This window comes from Oncorhynchus tshawytscha, linkage group LG19 (assembly GCF_018296145.1).
Source record: "Oncorhynchus tshawytscha isolate Ot180627B linkage group LG19, Otsh_v2.0, whole genome shotgun sequence".
NCBI classification, from domain to species: domain Eukaryota; kingdom Metazoa; phylum Chordata; class Actinopteri; order Salmoniformes; family Salmonidae; genus Oncorhynchus; species Oncorhynchus tshawytscha.
In genome coordinates this window covers 28,893,303-28,914,464 of record NC_056447.1, presented here as the reverse complement: position 1 = coordinate 28,914,464, position 21,162 = coordinate 28,893,303, and the positions used below count along the sequence as shown (strand labels likewise).

Here is a 21,162-nt window from a genome sequence, read left to right as displayed (position 1 = left end):
ACTAGTCTAACATTGTGGGTGCAATGTATAATCCACTAAATTCATAATACAAAACTACAAAACCATACACTGACATTTAAGAATCATGGATTAATGTTTATTGAAACATGCACTACCCTGTACAATAGGATGGTCAGGGATTTTGTTAGCTGTTTTCAGTGAGAATACAGCACAATACAAAATGTCAGTTCACTTGTGGCTTCAGTCCTCCAAGCAGTGGGTCTGTGGGGATGTGCAATGAATTGGCCTGCGGCTGAATCTAGTTAATGGTCCCTGACGTAAGCAGGATAATTCCATCCGACTGCTGAGACTATTTCAGAGGTGTTTGATGCTTCGTCGTTTTAGCCTGACGTGTGACCACTTCCCAAGTTAGGCTTTGCTGCCTGCTAATTGTAACACTTTGTCTTATCAATTACATAAATGTCACCATATGCCTGCTGATGCTACTGTAATTGCCAAACCAGGAGATTAAGAGAAATATGGGCTCATTTCAAAGAGTAAAATGTCGATTTTGAGAGCAACACTGACATTTATTTTCTTGAATATTCCTAAAGCATTTAGAAAGGGAACATGTTTTCCTTGTGGAGTTCTATTCCATCTCAGTGATTTCTCATTAATGACCAGCAAGCCCATAGGCTTTGTATTATCACCCTGTGCTTTTCAGATTGCCTTGACTTTGTTCCTAGGGAGACATTGGAGCAAAATCCACTCTCTGTCATTCATTCAGACTAAACGCAGATGGCAGTGGACAAGTCTTTGTGCTAACCCAGTCTAAAAATAGAGTCCCCATTCCCTTATCAGTACCTCCCTGACCCTAAGGCTTCCGCTCCAGGTCCTACGTGATCTGAAAATGGTGTAGGCTACAGAGTAACAGGATGCCATAATACATTTATTTTATTCTCCTTCCCTTATCATTTCATGTAGAGTGGTCCATTTATTTTATTCATCTTACCTTATCAATTCATTATAAGGTGGCAGGTAGCCTAGTGGTTTGAATGTAGGACTAGTAACAGAAAGGTTGCAAGATCAAACCCTCGAGCTGACAAGGTAAAAATCTGTCGTTCTGCCACTGAACAAGGCAGTCAACCCACTGTTCCTCGTTGAAAATAAGAATTTGTTTTTAACTGACTTGCCTAGTAAAATAAATCAAATCTAGAGTAGTCTATTTATTTGGATGCTTTGGAACTGTCTTTTTAGATCACCCAAAGAGCTATGCCAGTTTATATGGCTCTATAAATGATATCATACTAGATTTTTGGTTTAACCAAGTTCTGTCACATAGCTATGGATTAACAGCACCTTTCTCTAATTGGCTCAAATGTTCTTGTCCTGTACTTCAACCTTGACACTTGGCTCAACTTGACCCTGGCAAACAAACAGTGGATTTGTTGATTAGAAATCTCCTAAACCCTTCTAAACAGAGGAAAACAGGAACATCCTGACTAAGCTGTACCTCTTCAAAGACCGAAATAATCTTTTATGTAAGAATTAGCAAATTTATGCTGCATGGTGTAGAATGTCATTTGCTGAATCAGACTGAACATGCATGACAAAATGTGATTTAAAAAATTGTTTGCTTCCATCCTCTGGGGCAAAAGTTACACTTGGAGTTTGCTGTATAGTTGTACCCTCTGACTATGTATTACTAAGGACCATTACTTTTGCTCTTATTCTACCCATTATTGTCATAAGATTAATCCATTTAGAAAAACTTTACGTGTAATAACGTTTAGTACATTTTAATACAATTGATGTCGGTAAATTACTAATAAAAACAAATACATTTATTCTAATTAACATGTAAGCATGAGGGTAATCAAAATGATAGTGAATGGTCCTATTTACAGTGAATACATAACTTTCTTCTCAGTTATTTTCCCTGGCAGGATGGCAGTGCCAAATAGCCTGTCCCAGTGGCTGAAGAAAGGTGCATAGTTACTGTTGGGCTTCTGGTGGTGCATGTCATGAGCTGGTGCTCCTCCTAACAGACCAAATGGTACCAGGTGGTTGAGACCCCATGGCAGGTCATAGCCTATGTGGTCCTCCACTGACATCCAGACACTGATGATGGTGACGCACCAGGTAGTAAAAGGGTGGCATTTCAGCAGGATGGGGTCCAGGTTGCTCCAGAATCCCAAGGTTATCAGTTCTGGAATGCTGAGTTGCTGGGTGTTCCAGGAAAAGGGTGCCATGTATTCGTGGTGGATGGCATGGACCCACCGATACAGTTGTGGATGCTTGTGGTGCACAAAGTGCCACATATAGTACTGGGTGTCAAAAAGAAGAAGGGCAGCAAGTCCATCAATGAGAACCTCTACCACAGTTGGAGCACTGGAAGGCAGCACCACTGAAGGCATAAAGCAGGTCTGAGTCAGCACAGCAGGCAGAACAAAGATCAAGTGGTTATAAACAGCCCTTCCGAAGCTCTTTGCCATCATCCCCATGGTTGGACGTCTCTCTTGCTGGATCTTGTAGTGGTGAATGGAGGGGACCATGTCTCCCAGGAGGTCTAGTACAGCAAAGGGGAGACTGGAGAAGAAGTAACTGGAGAAGCAGAGTATGACAGGGAAGAAGGGAGAGGAGATGAGAAAGTAGTGGTTGAAAAGGAAATAGTCCCATAGAGGCTGAAGAAGCCTATCGGAGGATCTGGAGAAGGTAGGAAGCTGCAAAGGCAGCTGAACCTTGCTAATGTTCAACATCCTGGTTACTCTGGATGCCTGTGGCTGTAATGTGCAGAGAGAAGACATTCTCCCTTTATATAGTGCTGAGCTAAGGACTTGGCTCTCACATCAATGAGACAGCTGTTTTTTTGTAATTTTTTTGTTACATACAATTTCAACAATAAGTCCTTTTCTGGTGGATTTTGTTAATCTTCCGGAACACACACAAACCATTCGGCACTGACCAGTTCCAAGTTCGTGCCTGCAACACTGTCCTCCCACGGGCAGTTTATCCCAACAGGCCAGTGAGTTAATCAGCTTATTCAAAATGGTAAGTCATATTGTACCAGATACAGATCTTTTGGTCCCTGCTTGAGTTAATTATACATGTTACCTATCAAGTTAAAACTCAATTGCAAGGCATCTTAATTAGTAGAATTTATTAAATTGATAATATCCACAACATTCACTTCTTATATATTTGTATTTCAATTCGAGACCACCATGGTGACCTATTCATATAAAAATGGTCAATCATCATTTTGATTCTCAATAGCATTAGTTGAGTCCATGAAATCTGTTATTTTCCATCTGTTCATTGGCCATGTGCTCTTAAATTATTTTATAAGATTAGTGAGTTTATTTAGTCATAGATTCCAATCGTATGTAATCTTACTTAATCATTAATTAGCATAACCTGATGTAATCCTACCTAATAATCTGTTTGTGGAGCTACTTAATTATGGTCAAGGGAGCAAACCTGTCACAGCTATTCTATCCAGATGCCATGGTTAAACTACCAAGATTTTGTCTAGCCTGCCCACCTAAAAGACACAAAACACAGTTCTGAGAAACAGAACACCATTGCATCCCACTGGGTAAAAACTGGTTGAATCAATCGTTTCCACGTAATTTCAACAAAAATAATGATGTGATGACATTAAAAAGGTTCTGACCCTTTTTTTCAATTTTCGCCAAAAATGACATGCCCAAATCTAACTGCCTGTAGTAAGAATATGCTAATTTTGATACCATTTGAAAGGAAACCCTTTGACGTTTGTGGAAATGTGAAATGAATGTAGGAGAATATAACACATTAGATGTGGTAAAAGATAATACAAATTTAAAAAAACACGTGTTTTCAAAAATATTTTTTGTTCCCATCATCTTTGAAAAGCAAGAGAAAGGCCATACACTCAGATAGGATTTTAGGTGTAATTTAGATGTTGTCCACAAGATGGAAGCAGTGTGGGGTGGAGCCAGTTCCTACATTTGAATACTTTTTTTCAAACAAAACTACACTATCTCTGGATCCCTCAGGATGACAAATCAGAGCAAGATTACTGAATGTAAGTACATTATTTACCTTCAAAGGTGAATGTATCAAACCAGTTGCCATGATGTTTTGTTGTTGTGCACTATCCTCAAACAATAGCATGGTATTTTTGTTGTCGTAATAGCTACTGTAAATTTGACACTGCCGTTAGATTAACAAGAATTTAAGCTTTCTGGCCAGAAGACATGTCTATGTCCCTGTTGTTTACAACGTCACTCTAGTCACACTATCGAATATTGAGCAACAACTGTCCCGGTTTAGGGACACCGATCTCGTAGATCAACGTGGAAAACTGATCGGATTTGCAAAAAGTCAACGTAAGGGAATTTTGTATTTTTTTCAAACCTAAATCCAATTACACAGTGACATTTTTTGTTGATTTTACATTGAATCGGCATTAGTTGACAACTCAACCAAATGTAAATCAAAACTAAACGTTGAACTGACGATTGTGCCCAGTGGGATAGCACTCATCCTTAAATGATGAGTGGGTTAAGTTGTGAGAGAATTGGAAAAGTGGCAACACTAAAGAGTCTACTGTAAATGTAGGGCATTGCATTGATTTTACAAGGCACTTGGTGAGGCTGTTACAGAGATAAGAAACATAATGGGAGTGTCTGTGATTACAATGAACACAAGCACCAGGGTTACTTGTACTGTGCCGGAGAGTGTTCTGCTGCATGTTCCCACCAGGGCAACAAGGCTGAGTGCTACTCCAGGACCGGGGCTCAATCTTCACAACAATGTTAACACTTCTCACCAATCACATCAGCTGGATAACATTACAATAGTTGATTTATTAGAAATCAATAAGGCATTGATAGAAGGGTTGCTCTTGAAATCACACAGAGCAGGCCTGATCAACCACTGCCATAACGTTAACATGTTGTCTCTGATTATTTCTTTTCGCTGGCTGCTTTCCGTGAAATTGTTTTGTTTGTGTTGGCATACTTGTGTTTATCATTTCTGTAAATGAGAGAAAATAGATTTATGAATGCACAATTTCATCAGGTTTGAACAAAAATAATGTATTTTATTTTTAAAGTAAGATGATGTGTTTAGACATCAGTGTGCGTATGTGTACAGTATAGTACCTGCTCATTTTGACTTTGCTCCTGCAGCCCAATCCTCCCTCCCAGTGACTGGTGTAGGCTCCTCTTGTCATCATGCCTCCACAGCTGACACAGGGCTTCCCATTGCTGTACGGCTACAAGTAAGGACAACAGCAGTTTAGGGTTGGAATCTAGCATATGGAGATGCCAATGAAGATGCACTACTCTAGCCATCCAGGCAGCTTACCTGCTCTTTACAGCAGTGACCACAGATCATCCTGGTGGCCAGCTCCATGGGGTGGTCCTGGTCCTCGTCATGACACACATCACAGGGGTAGGCCCGGCCACAGCATGAGAACCTGAGAGCACACCCATGGGATGTCACTCATCAGCAAAGCTTACTTTGGCAACACAAAATGATGTTAAAGAGAAAGAGGTGGCTAAAAACCTGAGCCAGCGATGACTCTGTTTGTAGTGTTTGCAGGATCCCTTCTCAGGTAGTGGTTTCCCCATCTGTATGTCAGGGTCCCTTATGTTACGCCGATAGGTCAGTGAAGAGTCACTGTGCCCTGTACAGTACAGTCAACTATGTATTACAGACAGAATAGCCAAAACAGCTGTTTAACCTTCTTCCATATTTCATCATTAAAATCCTACTATAGGCCTTTGTTTCTGACCGGTTTTCTCTTTGCGTGGCGGAATGTACTGGAATCGTGTGCTGTCAACCAGGATGCTGAGTTTGCTGTGACAGTGCTGACAGTTGAACTCCTTGCTCTGGCCATACAAAAGGTTCTGCAGACAAAATAATACACAAAATCAGACTAATCAAATAACAGAACAGACCATCTTAGATCAAAACTTCACCCAGATATAAATACTTTCATCATCATAAGACAAGAATGGAGCAATGTTGGTGACCTTCACAGGTTCCTCTTTTGAGCAGTTGAGGCAGACAATGACCAAATCACAGTCCTGCAAGACCAGGTCCACAGGAGCAGCAGTGCCCAGGTCCAGATAGCCCAGGACGTCACTGTAGTGGTGCAGCATGCTGGGTCTGAAAGCAGCACTGATCCCTGCGTTACACTTCTCACACTGGGCCGTGCAGGGGTTCCTGCCATTTAGAGTCAGGTCTGCTGTCACCTTACACCTGCAAACAACACACACAGGCCAGACAGACACACAGTTATGTCACATCTCCAAGTCCGATCAACACAAAAATAAATACTGCAGATAAGTTTAATCTTTCCTCCTATAAGCAATATTCCAAGGGGAAAATGTGAGATACAGAGTAGGCTACAGTAGATGGCATCAGTGAAGGACAGTCTGTCTGCTCACCTGCTGCACTGCAGACACACAGTGACCTGTGTGGCGACCACGGTTGCCGTGCCCTCTCCCAGCCTCAGGCCCAGCAGCTTCACCTCTGTTCCTCTGCGGGGCTCACTGAGCTTAATATTCTCCACCTTCCCCTGGTCCTCTTCATCACTAACACCACCATCATCATCATTATCATCACAGCCAGGGTACAATAGTTTTTTCCACTCCTCATCTTCTCCTTCTCTGCTCTCCTCATCAGTTGCAGTGTGGAGGACAGGGTCAGGCATGTCATCAGCGGCAGGCTCTTTGCACACGGTTGCCTGGAGCTGCTGGTATGGCACAAACTGAATTCCGGCCTTTGCTATCTCCATGTCTTTTTTCAGCTGAGGAGAGATTTAAAAGAGAGAAAGGATTAGAACGCTGCTGTCAAGTGATTAAGTAGTTTTAAGGAAATAAACTAATACAACACAGAGAATTCATAACATTACCACAGTCTCTCATGGAAAACAGAGGTTACCAGAAGGATATCATACTAAGTAGACTAACATAAATGGAACTCTGGTATAAAAACAGTCTAGTCTCACCTGCCTGGCTCCCTCAGTGAACAGTCTTTCCATGCTGCGATCCAACCAGCGAAGGAAGGGCCGGAAGAGCAGCTCCACCTTACCCATCAGCTGATTGGTGGCATGTTTAGCCTGTAGCCATTCCAGTGAGGCTTGTTCAACATACCTATGTGAATAAAAGAACATGAGCTGGCGCACACCCAGAGACAATTGTAATAATTTTGCACGCCCAATTTTTCAGTTTTTGATTTGTTAAAAAAATTTGAAATATCCAATAAATGTCGTTCCACTTGATTGTGTCCCACTTGTTGTTGATTCTTCACAAAAAAAATACAGTTTTATATCTTTATGTTTGAAGCCTGAAATGTGGCAAAAGGTCACACACTGGGGCAAAAATGTATTTAGTCAGCCACCAATTGTGCAAGTTCTCCCACTTAAAAGATGAGAGAGGCCTGTAATTTTCATCATAGGTACACTTCCACTATGACAGACAAAATGAGAAAAAAAATCCAGAAAATCACATTGTAGGATTTTTAATGAATTTATTTGCAAATTATGGTGGAAAATAAGTATTTGGTCAATAACAAAAGTTTATCTCAATACTTTGTTATATACCCTTTGCTGGCAATGACAGAGGTCAAACGTTTTCTGTAAGTCTTCACAAGGTTTTCACACACTGTTGCTGGTATTTTGGCCCATTCCTCCATGCAGATCTCCTCTAGAGCAGTGATGTTTTGGGGCTGTTGCTGGGCAACACTGACTTTCAACTCCCTCCAAAGATTTTCTATGGGGTTGAGATCTGGAGACTGGCTAGGCCACTCCAGGACCTTGAAATGCTTCTTACGAAGCCACTCCTTCATTGCCCAGGCGGTGTGTTTGGGATCATTGTCATGCTTAAAGACCCAGACACGTTTCATCTTCAATGCCCTTGCTGATGGAAGGAGGTTTTCACTCGAAATCTCACAATACATGGCCCCATTCATTCTTTCCTTTACACGGATCAGTCGTCCTGGTCCCTTTGCAGAAAAACGGCCCCAAAGCATGATGTTTCCACCCCCATGCTTCACAGTAGGTATGGTGTTCTTTGGATGCAACTCAGCATTCTTTGTCCTCCAAACACGACGAGTTGAGTTTTTACCAAAAAGTTATATTTTGGTTTCATCTGACCATATGACATTCTCACAATCTTCTTCTGGATCATCCAAATGCTCTCTAGCAAACTTCAGACGGGCCTAGACATGTACTGGCTTAAGCAGGGGGACACGTCTGGCACTGCAGGATTTGAGTCCCTGGCGGTGTAGTGTGTTACTGATGGTAGGCTTTGTTACTTTGGTCCCAGCTCTCTGCAGGTCATTCACTAGGTCCCCCCGTGTGGTTCTGGGATTTTTGCTCACCGTTCTTGTGATCATTTTGACCCCACGGGGTGAGATCTTGCATGGAGCCCCAGATCGAGGGAGATTATCAGTGGTCTTGTATGTTTTCCATTTCCTAATAATTGCTCCCACAGTTGATTTCTTCAAACCAAGCTGCTTACCTATTGCAGATTCAGTCTTCCCAGCCTGGTGCAGGTCTACAATTTTGTTTCTGGTGTCCTTTGACAGCTCTTTGGTCTTGGCCATAGTGGAGTTTGGAGTGTGACTGTTTGAGGTTGTGGACAGGTGTCTTTTATACTGACAACAAGTTCAAACAGGTGCCATTAATACATAGGTAACGAGTGGAGGACAGAGGAGCCTCTTAAAGAAGAAGTTACAGGTCTGTGAGAGCCAGAAATCTTGCTTGTTTGTAAGTGACCAAATACTTATTTTCCACCATAATTTGCAAATAAATTCATTAAAAAAATCCTACAATGTGATTTTCTGGATTTTTTTCTAATTTTGTCTGTCATAGTTGAAGTGTACTTATGATGAAAATTACAGGCCTCTCTCATCTTTTTAAGTGGGAGAACTTGCACAATTGGTGGCTGACTAAATACTTTTTTGCCCCACTGTATATACATGAGTGTTACAACATGTCTATGTGGACGGACACATTGAGAAAAATGTATCAAAGTGTTATTATATTCCGACTGTAAAGCCATAGAAAATAAAATAAAGTTTCTCTCACCTTCCCATAACTGATGGCAAGTCCTGGTCCAGTGGTATATCTATTGTAAATACCTGGAGAAAAAAAAAAACAAAAAAAAAAAAATGTTCACATTGAGTCTTAGCTCTAGACACAATAGGATTATAATGAAACAGATGAGATTTGTAGGTCAAAGATTTTAGTTTACCTCTTGTGGGTACTTTTCCGGAAAGCTCACCATTATGTCAACGTCTTTCAAGTCAAAAGGCTGTAAAACAGTATAAGGAGTGAGTCAGCATGTTTTTATGCACAATTTTCCATGTTGTAACATTCCTATGATGTTCATAAAACTATATCACAGTCGAAACAATAAAAGACAATGGCCTTTGAGGCCTTGTATTGTGGATTGGAATCATGCAGACAATGTTTACCCAGTCTGGATCAGTGGGCTGTACTGTGGCTCGGTAGAAGGTGACTTGGCCGTCACTCCGTTCCTGCACAATAAGCTGTTCTTTAGGAAAACGCTTTATCAGCTGCTTGATCTCAGTGTCCCGTAGCTGTTTGGTGATATTGTCAGTCAGGTCACTCAGTTTGACAACCTGAAGGGCACTGGGAGGGGGGGCATGGGGCACCCTGGGCCTGCCTCCGTCTCCTACAGGCTGGTCGTCAACTAGGGGAAACTGTGGTGGGTGCCAGTAGTGACATCTATCTTCCATGGAGCAGCACCCAGACAGAAAATAGCGACAGGGCCGGCGATTGTTGGCCCTCTCAACTCTGGTTGGAGCAGCCCTTGGTTTGGAGGGCAGCCTGTGGCCTACATCTCCATGGCTGTCAACCACTGGATTCTGCGGTGTGATTCCAGGGTGGCTGTAAGGGCCTGTCCCTCTTTGGATCTCCTGTTCTGACCTTTGCTTTGTCCAGTTATCTACCGTCCCCTGGGTGAGGGTGGTGGAATCTCCTCTTTGATGGAGGAAGCGGCACTTCCTCCCAAAGTTACAGTGCCGTCCCTGTGAGTAGAAACGACACAGCTGGACTTGAGGGCCACCATGTGCTGGTTGATTTCTGTTCTCTTCCTCATTGTGACACAGAGAGACAGAATCCCCATTGCTCTCTGGTGATACCTATAGAAAATAACTCTTGTTATGACATTCATGAAAACGTGCAGGGAGTACAAAGTAGGAAACACTGAAAAGACCATCACTGAAACAAGAAAATACTAAATGTAGTTTGTCACATCAGATATACAGTGCATTCGGAAAGTATACAGACACCTTGTCTTTTTCCACATTTTGTTATTAGAGAATACCGTGATTGACACAATAAGATAAAATCAGTCTCTCACTCGTGTATTGACACAAATATCCTGTCATTCATCCTTATGAACTACATACAATGCTTTCGGAAAGTATTCACACCCCTTGACTATTTCTACATTTTGTTATATTACAGCCTTATTCTAAAATAGATTCAATTGGTTGGATGGAGAGCATCACAGCACAGCTATTTTCACGTATCTCCAGAGATGTTCTATCAAGTTCAAGTCCCAAAGCCACTCCTGTTTGTCTTGGCTGTGTGTTTGGGTTGTTGCCCTGTTGGAAGGTGAACCGTCGCCGTAGTCTGCGGTCCTGAGCAGGTTACCACCATGCTTCACTGTAGGTATGGTATTGGACAGGTGATGAGCGGTTCCTGGTTTCCTCCAGATGTGACACTTAGCATTCAGGCCAAAGAGTTCAATCTTGGTTTCATCAGACCAGATAATCTTGTTTCTCATTGTGTGAGAGTCTTTAGGTGCCTTTTGGCAAACTCCAAGTGGGCTGTCATGTGCCTTTTACTGAGGAGTGGCTTCTGTCTGGCCAGTCTACCATAAAGGCCTGATTGGTGGAGTGCTGCTGAGATGCTTGTCCTCGTGGAAGGTTCTCCCATCTCCACAGAGGAACTCTGTCAGAGTGACCATCAAATTCTTGGTCACCTCGCTGACCAACAACCTTCCCCCTGATTGCTCAGTTTGGCCGGGCGGCCAGCTCTAGGAAGAGTCTTGGTGGTTCCAAACTTACATTTAAGAATGATGGAGGCCACTGTGTTCGTGGGGACCTTCAATGTTGCAGAAATGTTTTGGTATCTCGACACAATCCTGTCTCTGAGCTAATACGGACAATTCCTTCGACCTCACGGCTTGGTTTTTGCTCCACATGCACTGCCAACTGTGGGACTTTATAAAGACAGGTGTGTGCCTTTCCAAATCATGTCCAATCAATTGAATTTACCACAAGTGGACTCCAATCAAGTTGTAGAAACATTAAGGATGATCAATGGAAACAGGACTCACCTGAGTCTCATAGCAAATGGTCTGAATACTTATGTAAATAAGGTATTTCTGTTTTCACTTTGTCATTATGGGGTAGTGTGTAGATTGATGACAAACATTTTTATTTAATCAATTTTAGAATAAGGCTGTAACGTTACAAGATGTGGAAAAGTGAAGGGGTCTGAATACTTCCTGAATGCACTGTATATCAAACTAACCTATTTCACTAGAAATAGCCTCCAGTGTCCATCTTCTGTACTGTAGGCCTACTACTACTAGCTTGCGAAATCATAACACACATGAAATGGTTGACTAGATGGGATGCAGCTAATGTCAGCAGTGACTACTTAGCAGGTTAGGAGAACTGGGGTAAGGTTAAGAAAGGGGTTAGTGTTATCTAAAATGTAAACAGAATCCTCGACGCGACTTTTGACGTCACTTTGACAAATAACTGCATCCCTTCTAGCCATGACCAGCTAAAATATCAAAATATGGCACTTATTTTGAATGAGTTAGCAAAACAACATTATTACAACTTTTAAAAAAGTACAGTACCTCAACGCTGTTTACAGGTGAACGTTCCATGTAGCTATTTGCTATACGTTTGTATCCGTAAAACTGATGTTACTTTGTTGCATTCAGTAGATACAGTAGCTGCAGCCAAAGTCCAATGGCTGACGTTGTTTTTCCTTCCTCTGGCATGGGCAGTGAAGACAATTCTTATACTTTATTGCCCCCTCCTGGTATGGAGTGAGATGGACACAGCTCGCACCATAAATTGCTGCATAGAATGTATACAGTCTATCCAATTGTTGACACATTTTCATGTGAATATTCTAGAACCGGCATCTGATAATATGTGCATTTTCCCACCAGTGACGTGTTTCCACAAAATTGACCCGTTGCGGATAATATCAGTGCCTAATGACGTAGTGCACACAAAATTTACTTTTTCATGTACAGAATAAAAATTACAAGTTCAATGTGTTTCCATCGCATTTTCAACTCTACCAAGCATCGATCATCATGTTACAAGAATAAGACCCTCGATATTAATTGGAAAGGAGCACCAAGAGAACCTTGCACTTTCACAACCCTGTGAAGTTCATAATAACGTATTTTATCTTTAGCCTAATAAACTGTATGGTTCTCCGACTACGACTCCCGAAACATCAAACCAAATTTACTTTGATATAATGGTTATTATATCAATATTTGTGCATAATTAATTTCACCAACACAAAAATATCCCACCATGTTGAACAAACAAATTACCTGTCGGGAAATTGTACAGACATTTCCTGTTTCCATCACAGCTGTTATGATTTTTTTTATACGGTAGGACTTTATCCATAAAAACTCATACAATACTTTAACAATAATTTAATGAGCAGAACCTGAGGATAATCTCTACCCTGTGATTAATTGAATAACCCAATGTATAATAATAACGCATTTTGTGTGCTAGTGAAAATAATCAAAGGAAAAATGTAATGGAATACTACTGTAGGCCTGCACACATACTAACAATCAAGACATTGGTCTGACTGTTGTATAACCTGAGAATGAAAAGAGTTACAATATAAATAATTTAAATCCATGTTAGTGGATACTGGACATTCAGGGAGAGGAGCAGTCTTTATTGGTCAATGCACCTGGCTTCCACATTCACATTTATTACACGTTAAGTACAAGGGAATGAACACCATTTACATTCTTTATTTTACAAAAGCAGGATGGATCTAGTAGTAGATACATTTTCAGGCATGGGAATCAACCTGGGAAATGACTCCTCTCTTCAGCCTCTCTGGAACAGTGTCAGGCCCAATCACAGGAACTCTTTGAGGTCTCCTCTTTTCCCCATTTTGTTTTGAATATGCTCCTTGTGCTTCCTGCAAGTGTGGCTCAATGCACATGGAGACCACCGGTGACACTGCCAGACCAAGTCCCAACTCTAGTGGAGCTCATCACTGGAGTGACGGGAAACCTTCTGCTCTTTGACTTCCAGTACTTCATCTGGAACCTGCTGCACCACTGGTTGTACATGACTTTCCATGCAATCCACCACAACTACTCAGCTCCCTTTGTTCTGGCTACACAATGCCTGGGAGGGTGGGAGCTGGTCACAGTGTGCTTTTGGACCACCCTGAATCCTGTCATCCTGAGATGCCACCTTCTCACCACATGTGTCTTTATGGTGCTCCATGTCTATGTGTCCGTGGAGGATCACTGCGGTTATGATTTTCCTTGGTCCACATCTCGTCTGATACCCTTCAGTATTTATCGAGGGCCCAGCAAGAATGATGTGCACCATCAGAAACTCAACAAGAACATTGCACCATACTTCAGCCACTGGGATAAAATATTTGGAACACATGCTGATTTTAGTTTCTCTTACTCTTACTCAGAGCTGGTGACGAATATATACTTATGATGAAATTCTATGAAATTTAATTCAAACTAAATGATTATGAGAAATAGACCTCTTTCAAATGAAATGATATATTTGAGACCTGTAAATTAACTGAGTGAACACTAAGTTATCCTTCTCTACTTTGGGTTGTAGAACTCATTGGAGTGAATTCTGTTGGATGTTATGGTTAAAACTGTTTAATTATGCAAGGGAAAAACTCATATAAACTTTTCCATGTTCTTCATAATTAATACATGTATATAACATATATATTTATCCATGTCCCTTATTTCAACCTGCCAGTACACCCAAAGTATAATAAGTTTCTCGCACCCCAGATCGGGTCGAGACATAAAAATCAAAAGTACCATCAATTGCTATTCTCGCAACGTGATCTATGTGATTCGCTGCCAGTGCAGCTTATTTTACACTCACTTTGTGAGTTATTTTACTTTGGAATTGAACAAGTCAGCAAAAACAAATGCGGTGGTGATGTTGACAAACACTGAAAGTCCAGAGAGACATTCTGGATCCATTCCTTAGAGACTTTAGTCCCCAGAGATCGTAACCTAGGAAAGGACTATAGTATGCTTTTGTGAAGGGCCCCATCCCTTTTTTGGACTTATTTGCACTTAATGTTTACACATGGAGGGAGCTTAGACTTCTGTATCTCATCACTGGGTGGAGACATTGACCATAGTACCCCACACCCTGAGTACCACCCTGTACCACTCCATCTCTCATTAGCACCACCAGCTGAATTGAGTTTCTCCCTAATGGTCTTCCTCATGCCCTATATCAGGAGTGGGCAACTCCAGTCCGCGAGGGCCTGATTGGTGACACACTTTTTCTCCATCCCTAACAAACACAGCTGATTAATCAAATTGCATTCTAAACTGAAGATCATGATTAACTGATTACTGGAGTCAGGTGTGTTAGCTGGAGCTGAGGCAAAACTGTGACACCAATCAGGCCCTTGAGGACTGGAATTGCCCACCCCTGCCCTATACTAACTTGTCTATTCCCTTTGTGTTTATTCTGAAGGCCGAAATGTCAATCTTTTAAACTTGCTTACTAAAACCTATAATTGTTTGTGGTGAACCATCTCCTAGACTCACTTTGGTTGAGCACCCATTCCTTTCCATTCTAGATCAGTCAGTCAATCACAATTTATTAAAGTAAATCTGTAGGAGCAGTCAAAACCGTGCTTCTAGACCTGAATCCTGGCCCCTTGATTAAAATAATTGTCGCTGAGGCCGATTTTTTATCACTCAGCCAAAGATATTAACATATGTTCATCCAACGCCTGCCATGTTTTTGGATATAGTTATGACATTATCGCTGCTCGTGCCGCTCCCTGTGCTTCCAGCGCTAGCAAACATTACGGATATACTGACAAGATACTCGTCTCTCCTCCCAAACAATAGGAGTCGTTGTCCACAAAGAAGCACGGTGGGGTGTCAAGCTTTCGCCTATTCCTCTCTTTGGATTGGTGGATACATATAATTACTTCAATACATTTCTAAATATTCGATGAGGATTTTTGACATTTGGTTACAGGACTTCTGGTTCTCTCTGAAACATGGATAAATTGTTCTGTCTCTGACAAAGACATTGAAGTAAATTATTATAATTTATTTGTGACTGATTACAAAAAAACGGGAGAAGTGGCCATAATGTAAAATCTAATTTCATGGTGTCCCAATCTTTAAATATTTTTGTTCCCAATAAATGCGATAACCTGGTTGTCGATGTGTCAATAAACCAGAATACACATTGTTGTTACTGGGATTTACCGTCCCCCCTGCTACCATGGTGGATGCTATTAATGCTATATCGGAGTGTTTAACACATTTTCTGTACTCATAGTTGGTCATTTTATGGGATTTGAATCTGGACTGGCTATCCCGGCCTCAGATGAATTTAAAAGTATATGCATTGATTTTAATCAGACTCAATTGATCTCAAAACCCACACGGCTAAACGTGAAAAACCTTGTTGACTCCTGAGTTAATTCTTACTAATAACCCCCATAAATATTTGTATAATGGATCATTTGCATATGATCTCAGTGATCATTGTCCCATAGTATGTATTAGAGATACGACAGCAAGTTCTCCTCGAGCGTTTTTACATGGCATGTTCTTACTCTGATTTAGCCACTGTCTCCAGTATTCCTGACCCTGAGTTGGCTCTAGAATATGCATCCTCCATATTTATTCGTCTGGCAGATAAACATGCCCCTTTTAAACTATTCAGAGGAAAAGTCAAAGTTAAAATGCCTAGTTAAATAAAGGTTTAATAATAAAATAAATAAAAAATATATTCAGTGTCAAAGATAGCTCAGAAAACTAAGTGTTAGATCTATCTGAGCTCATTCAGATGAGAAATCAGATCAGGGCCAAAGGAAGGAAAACAGACTCTGTAGTGGACTGGCAGTCTTTCAGACAATAGAGAAACAGATGTACTATCTAGATTAAGAAAGCTAAATCCAGTTACTTTTTAAGCTCCATCTCTGTTGGAAAACAGGGGCCTCCCAAGTGGCACAGCGGTCTACGGCACTGCATCACAGTGCTAGAGGCATCACTACTATGAAATAACACAGATGGAATCATGTAGTAACCAAAAGTGTTAAATCAAAATATATTTTAGATTTCAATTTCTTCAAAGTAGCCACCCCCTTTGCCTTGATGACAGCTTTGCACACTCTTGGCATTCTCTCAGCCAGCTTCACCTGGAATGCTGTTCCAACAGTTTTGGAGGAGTTCCAACATATGCTGAGCACTTGTTGGCTGCTTTTCCTACGCTCTGCGGTCCAACTCATCCAAAACCATCTCAATTGGGTTGAGGTCGAGTGATTGTGGTGGCCAGGTCATCTGATGCAGCAGTCCATCACTCTCTTTCTTGGTAAAATAACCCTTACACAGCCTGGAGGTGTGTTGGGTCATTGTCCTGTTGAAAAATAAATGATAGTCCCACGAAGCGCAAAGCAGATGGGATGGTATATCGCTGCAGAATGCTGTGGTAGCCATGCTGGTTAAGTGTGCCTTGAATTCTAAATAAATCACAGACAGTGTCACCAGCAAAGCACCCCCACACCTCCTCCATGCTTAATGGTGGGAACCACACATGTGGAGATCATCCATTCACTGTCACAATCATTGGAAGCATACTAGGACCAATGTGCAGTGTTGGGTTCCACATCTTTTTATTTAAAGTAAGTGAACCATAAAACAATAACGACTAACCGAAACAACAATGGCGTGCTAACGTGCAACTACACAAACAATATCCCACCAACACAGGTGGGAAAAATGCTACTTAAATATGATCCCCAATTAGAGACAACGATTATCAGCTGCCTCTAATTGGGAATCATACAAATCACAAACATAGAAAATATAAACTAGAATAACCCCCAGTCACGCCCTGACCTACTATACCATAGAGAAACAAAGGCTCTCTATGGTCAGGGCGTGACAGTTCTCCTAGTCTGCATCTCACAAAGACACAGCGGTTGGAACCAAAAATCACACACACAAATCTAAGTAAAGGAATGGAATTAAGAATATATAAATATATGGACGAGCAAAGTCAGAGCAGCATAGATTAAGATACAGTAGAATATAATAGAATAGAATATAGTATGAGATGACTGATGCAAAATATGTAAACATTATTAACGTGACTAGTGTTCCATTTATTAAAGTGGCCAGTGATTTCAACTCTATGTATATAAGCAGAAGCCTCTAATATGCTAGTGATGGCTGTTTAACAGTCTGATGTCCTTGAGATAGAAGCTGTTTTTCAGTCTCTCGGTCCCAGCTTTGATGCACCTGTACTGACCTCGCCTTCTGGATGATAGCAGGGTGAACAGGCAGTGGCTCGGGTTATTGTTGTCTTGATAATCTTTTTCGAGGCCTTCCTGTGACATTGGGTGCTGTAGGTGTCCTGGGGGCAGGTAGTTTGCGCGCCGGTGATGCGTTGGACAGACTGCACTACCCTCTGGAGAGGTGCCTTCACATCCGTTACACTCACCCCCCTTTTGACCTCCTCCTTTTCCCGCAGCAACCAGTGATCCGGGTCAACAGCATCAATGTAACAGTAAAGACTTTACGTCTGTCCCCTCGCCCCGACCTGGGCGCGAACCAGGGACGCTCTGCACACATCAACAGTCACCCTCGAAGCATCGTTACCCATCGCTCCACAAAAGCCGTGGCCCTTGCAGAGCAAGGGGAACCACTACTTCAAGGTCTCAGAGCAAGTGATGTCACCGATTGAAACGCTATTAGCACGCACCACCGCTAACTAGCTAGCCATTTCACATCCGTTACATGACTACCTCATGGAGCTGGTTGAGAGAATGCCAAGAGTGTGCACAGCTGTCATCAAGGCAAAGGGTGGCTACTTTGAAGAATCTCAAATATAAAATATATTCTGATTTGTTGAACACTTTTTGTGTTACTACATGATTCCATATGTGTTATCTCATAGTTTTGATGTCTTCACTATTATTCTACAATGTAAAAAATAGGGAAAATAAAGAAAAACCCTTGAATGAGTAGGTGTGTCCAAACTTTGACTGGTACTGTACAGTGCACACACACACACACACACACACACACACACACACACACACACACACACACACACACACACACACACACACACACACACACACACACACACACACACACACACACACACATGTATATACAGTGGGGAGAACAAGTATTTGATACAATGCCGATTTTGCCGGTTTCCTACTTACAAAGCATGTAGAGCTCTGTCATTTTTATCATAGGTACACTTCAACTGTGAGAGACGGAATCTAAAACAAAAATCCAGAAAATCACATTGTATGATTTTTAAGTAATTCATTTGCATTTTATTGCATGACATAAGTATTTGATACATTAGAAAAGCAGAACTTAATATTTGGTACCAAAACCTTTGTTTGCAATTACAGAGATCATACGTTTCCTGTAGTTCTTGACCAGGTTTGCACACACTGCAGCAGGGATTTTGGCCCACTCCTCCATACAGACCTTCTCCAGATCTTTCAGGTTTCGGGGCTGTTGCTGGGCAATACGGACTTTCAGCTCCCTCCAAAGATTTTCTATTGGGTTCAGGTCTGGAGACTGGCTAGGCCACTCCAGAACCTTGAGATACTTCTTACGGAGCCACTCCTTAGTTGCCCTGCCTGTGTGTTTCGGGTCGTTTTCATGCTGGAAGACCCAGCCACGATTATGTTACACGCACCGTTGTATTGTTTCTATACTGGTGTTTTTTTGTGATTTAAATACCTTGTCCACGCATCTCAACTCTCCTGCGCCTGACTCATTTTCACCAGTTACCCAAAGCCTAGACAGAAACACGCCCCTCAAATGGAGTCAGCAGGAGCAGGTGCCCCTGCAGTAGGGGTCGAGGAGCGAGTCCAGCAGTACGCTACTATGCTCCAGCATCTCGGCAGCACCATGGATCGCGTGCTACAAACCATGGAGTGCTGGGAGAGAAGAGGAGTTCCTCCAGCCTCTCCACCAGCACCACCAGTTTCACCTACACTCACCCCTCCTTCACCTGGTCCCAGTGGGATTCGGCTCGCCCTCCCGAGGGAGTATGATGGAACGGCGGCGGGATGTCAGGGGTTCTTGCTCCAGCTAGAGCTCTACCTGGCAACCGTCCACCCGGCTCCCTCAGTCCGTGAGAGCGTGGCCGCCCTCGTCTCCTGCCTCTCAGGGAAGGCCCTGGAGTGGGCCAACGCTATATGGGGGGAAGAAGAAGCGGTGTTGCACAACTTCGGGGATTTCACCCGCTGCTTTCGGGCAGTCTTTGACCATCCGCCTGAGGGTAGAGCGGCAGGTGAACGTCTCGTACACCTGAGGCAGGGGACGAGGAGCGCACTGGAGTTCACGTTGGACTTCCGGACTCTGGCCGCCGGCGCAGGATGGAACGATAGGGCCCTGATCAATCACTACCGGTGCAGTCTGCGCGAGGACATCTGTCGGGAGTTGGCCTGCAGGAACACCACTCTCACATTCAACCAGCTGGTGGACCTGTCCATCCGGCTGGATGACCTGCTTGCTACCCACGGACGTCCAGATCTGGGTCTGTTGATTCCGTCCCCCAGCACCACCGCTCCAATGCCCATGGAGTTGGAAGGTGCTGCACTTAGGGCGACCGGAGGAGGGGCCGTTCCGTGCACCTGTGGCCGCAGAGGGCACACTGCCGGTCGGTGCTGGGGAGGTTCCTCTGGGAGTCGAGGCAGCAGGCAGGGCACTCATGTGCTCACATGTTAATTTTCCTGAGTTTTTCCCGCATTCCCAGCATAAGGTGGTCGTAGATTCAGGCGCAGTTGGGAATTTTATTGACAGATCATTTGCCCATAGTTTAGGGATCCCCATTGTTCCTGTGGATATGCCCTTCCCTGTGCACGCCCTAGATAGTCGACCATTAGGGTCAGGGCTAATTAGGGAGGCCATCGCTCCACTGGGCATGGTTACGCAGGAGGGTCGCAAGGAGAGAATCAGTCTATTCCTTATTAATTCTCCTGCGTTTCCAAAGGTGCTGGGCCTACCCTGGTTGGCCTGTCATGACCCCACTATTTCGTGGCAACAGGGGATTCTCACGGGCTGGTCACAAAAGTGCTCGGGGAGGTGTTTAGGGGTTTCAGTCAGTGCTACTACGGTGGAAAGTCCAGACCAGGTCTCCACCGTGCGCATCCCCTCTGAATATGCCGATTTGGCTCTCGCCTTCTGTTAATAGAAGGCGACTCAATTACCACCCCATCGACGGGGGGAGTGTGCGATAAATCTCCTGGTAGACGCAGCACTTCCCAGGAGTCACGTGTATCCCTTGTCGCAAGAGGAAAAGGCGGCTATGGAAACATATGTCTCCGAATCTCTGGGGCAGGGGTACATTCTGCCTTCCACTTCACCTGCCTCCTCAATTTTCTTTTTTGTGAAGAAGAAGGATGAAGGTCTGCAACCGTGTATTGACTATTGAGGCATCAACCAAATCACTGTGAGGTACAGTTACCCGCTGCCTCTCATAGCCAGTGCGATCGAGTCAATGCATGGGGCATGCTTCTTCACAAATGTGGATCTCAGGAGTGCTTACAACCTGGTGCTTATCCGGGAGGGGACGAGTGGAAGATGGCATTTAGTACTACCTCAGGGCACTATGAGTACCCCGTCATGCCGTACGGGTTGATCAATGCTCTTCCAGGCCTTTGTAGATGAGATTTTCCAGGACCTGCTCGGGCAGGGTGTATTGGTGTATATCGAAGACATTCTGATATACTCCGCTGTTGGAGCATGACCTGTACGTCAAGGCTGAGAAATGCCTGTTTTTCCAACAGTCTCCTTCCTAGGGTACCGCATTTCCACATCAGGGGTGGAGATGGAGAGTGACCACATTACAGCCATGCGTAATTGGCCGACTCCCACCATGGTAAAG

The 21,162-nt window shown here is 43.0% G+C and overlaps 3 protein-coding genes across 3 annotated transcripts; 1 reads left to right on the top strand and 2 right to left on the bottom strand.

Annotated features, from left to right (window-relative positions):
* Positions 1-1,712: 1,712 nt before the first annotated feature.
* LOC112218585 (cholesterol 25-hydroxylase-like protein 1, member 1) lies at positions 1,713-2,747 on the bottom strand. Its single transcript, XM_024379494.2, has one exon. The coding sequence runs from the start codon at positions 2,745-2,747 to the stop codon at positions 1,842-1,844; it is 906 nt and encodes a 301-aa protein (XP_024235262.1). The 3' UTR covers positions 1,713-1,841.
* A 42-nt stretch (positions 2,748-2,789) lies between these two features.
* si:dkey-24l11.2 (uncharacterized protein LOC100034462 homolog) lies at positions 2,790-12,000 on the bottom strand. The gene is made up of 12 exons (XM_024379493.2): positions 11,847-12,000; positions 9,418-10,107; positions 9,195-9,254; positions 9,029-9,081; positions 6,947-7,091; positions 6,384-6,745; positions 5,967-6,195; positions 5,726-5,840; positions 5,497-5,617; positions 5,296-5,407; positions 5,091-5,203; positions 2,790-4,962 (listed from the first exon to the last, which is right to left on the bottom strand). Exons 1-12 carry the CDS (start codon positions 11,874-11,876, stop codon positions 4,893-4,895), a joined length of 2,100 nt encoding a protein of 699 aa, XP_024235261.1. The 5' UTR covers positions 11,877-12,000; the 3' UTR covers positions 2,790-4,892.
* Positions 12,001-13,006: 1,006 nt separating this feature from the next.
* Positions 13,007-13,725, top strand: ch25hl1.2 (cholesterol 25-hydroxylase like 1, tandem duplicate 2). Its single transcript, XM_024380417.2, is given in 2 exon segments — positions 13,007-13,160; positions 13,163-13,725. Coding segments are annotated over 2 exon segments (696 nt in total). The 5' UTR covers positions 13,007-13,027.
* Positions 13,726-21,162: the final 7,437 nt, after the last annotated feature.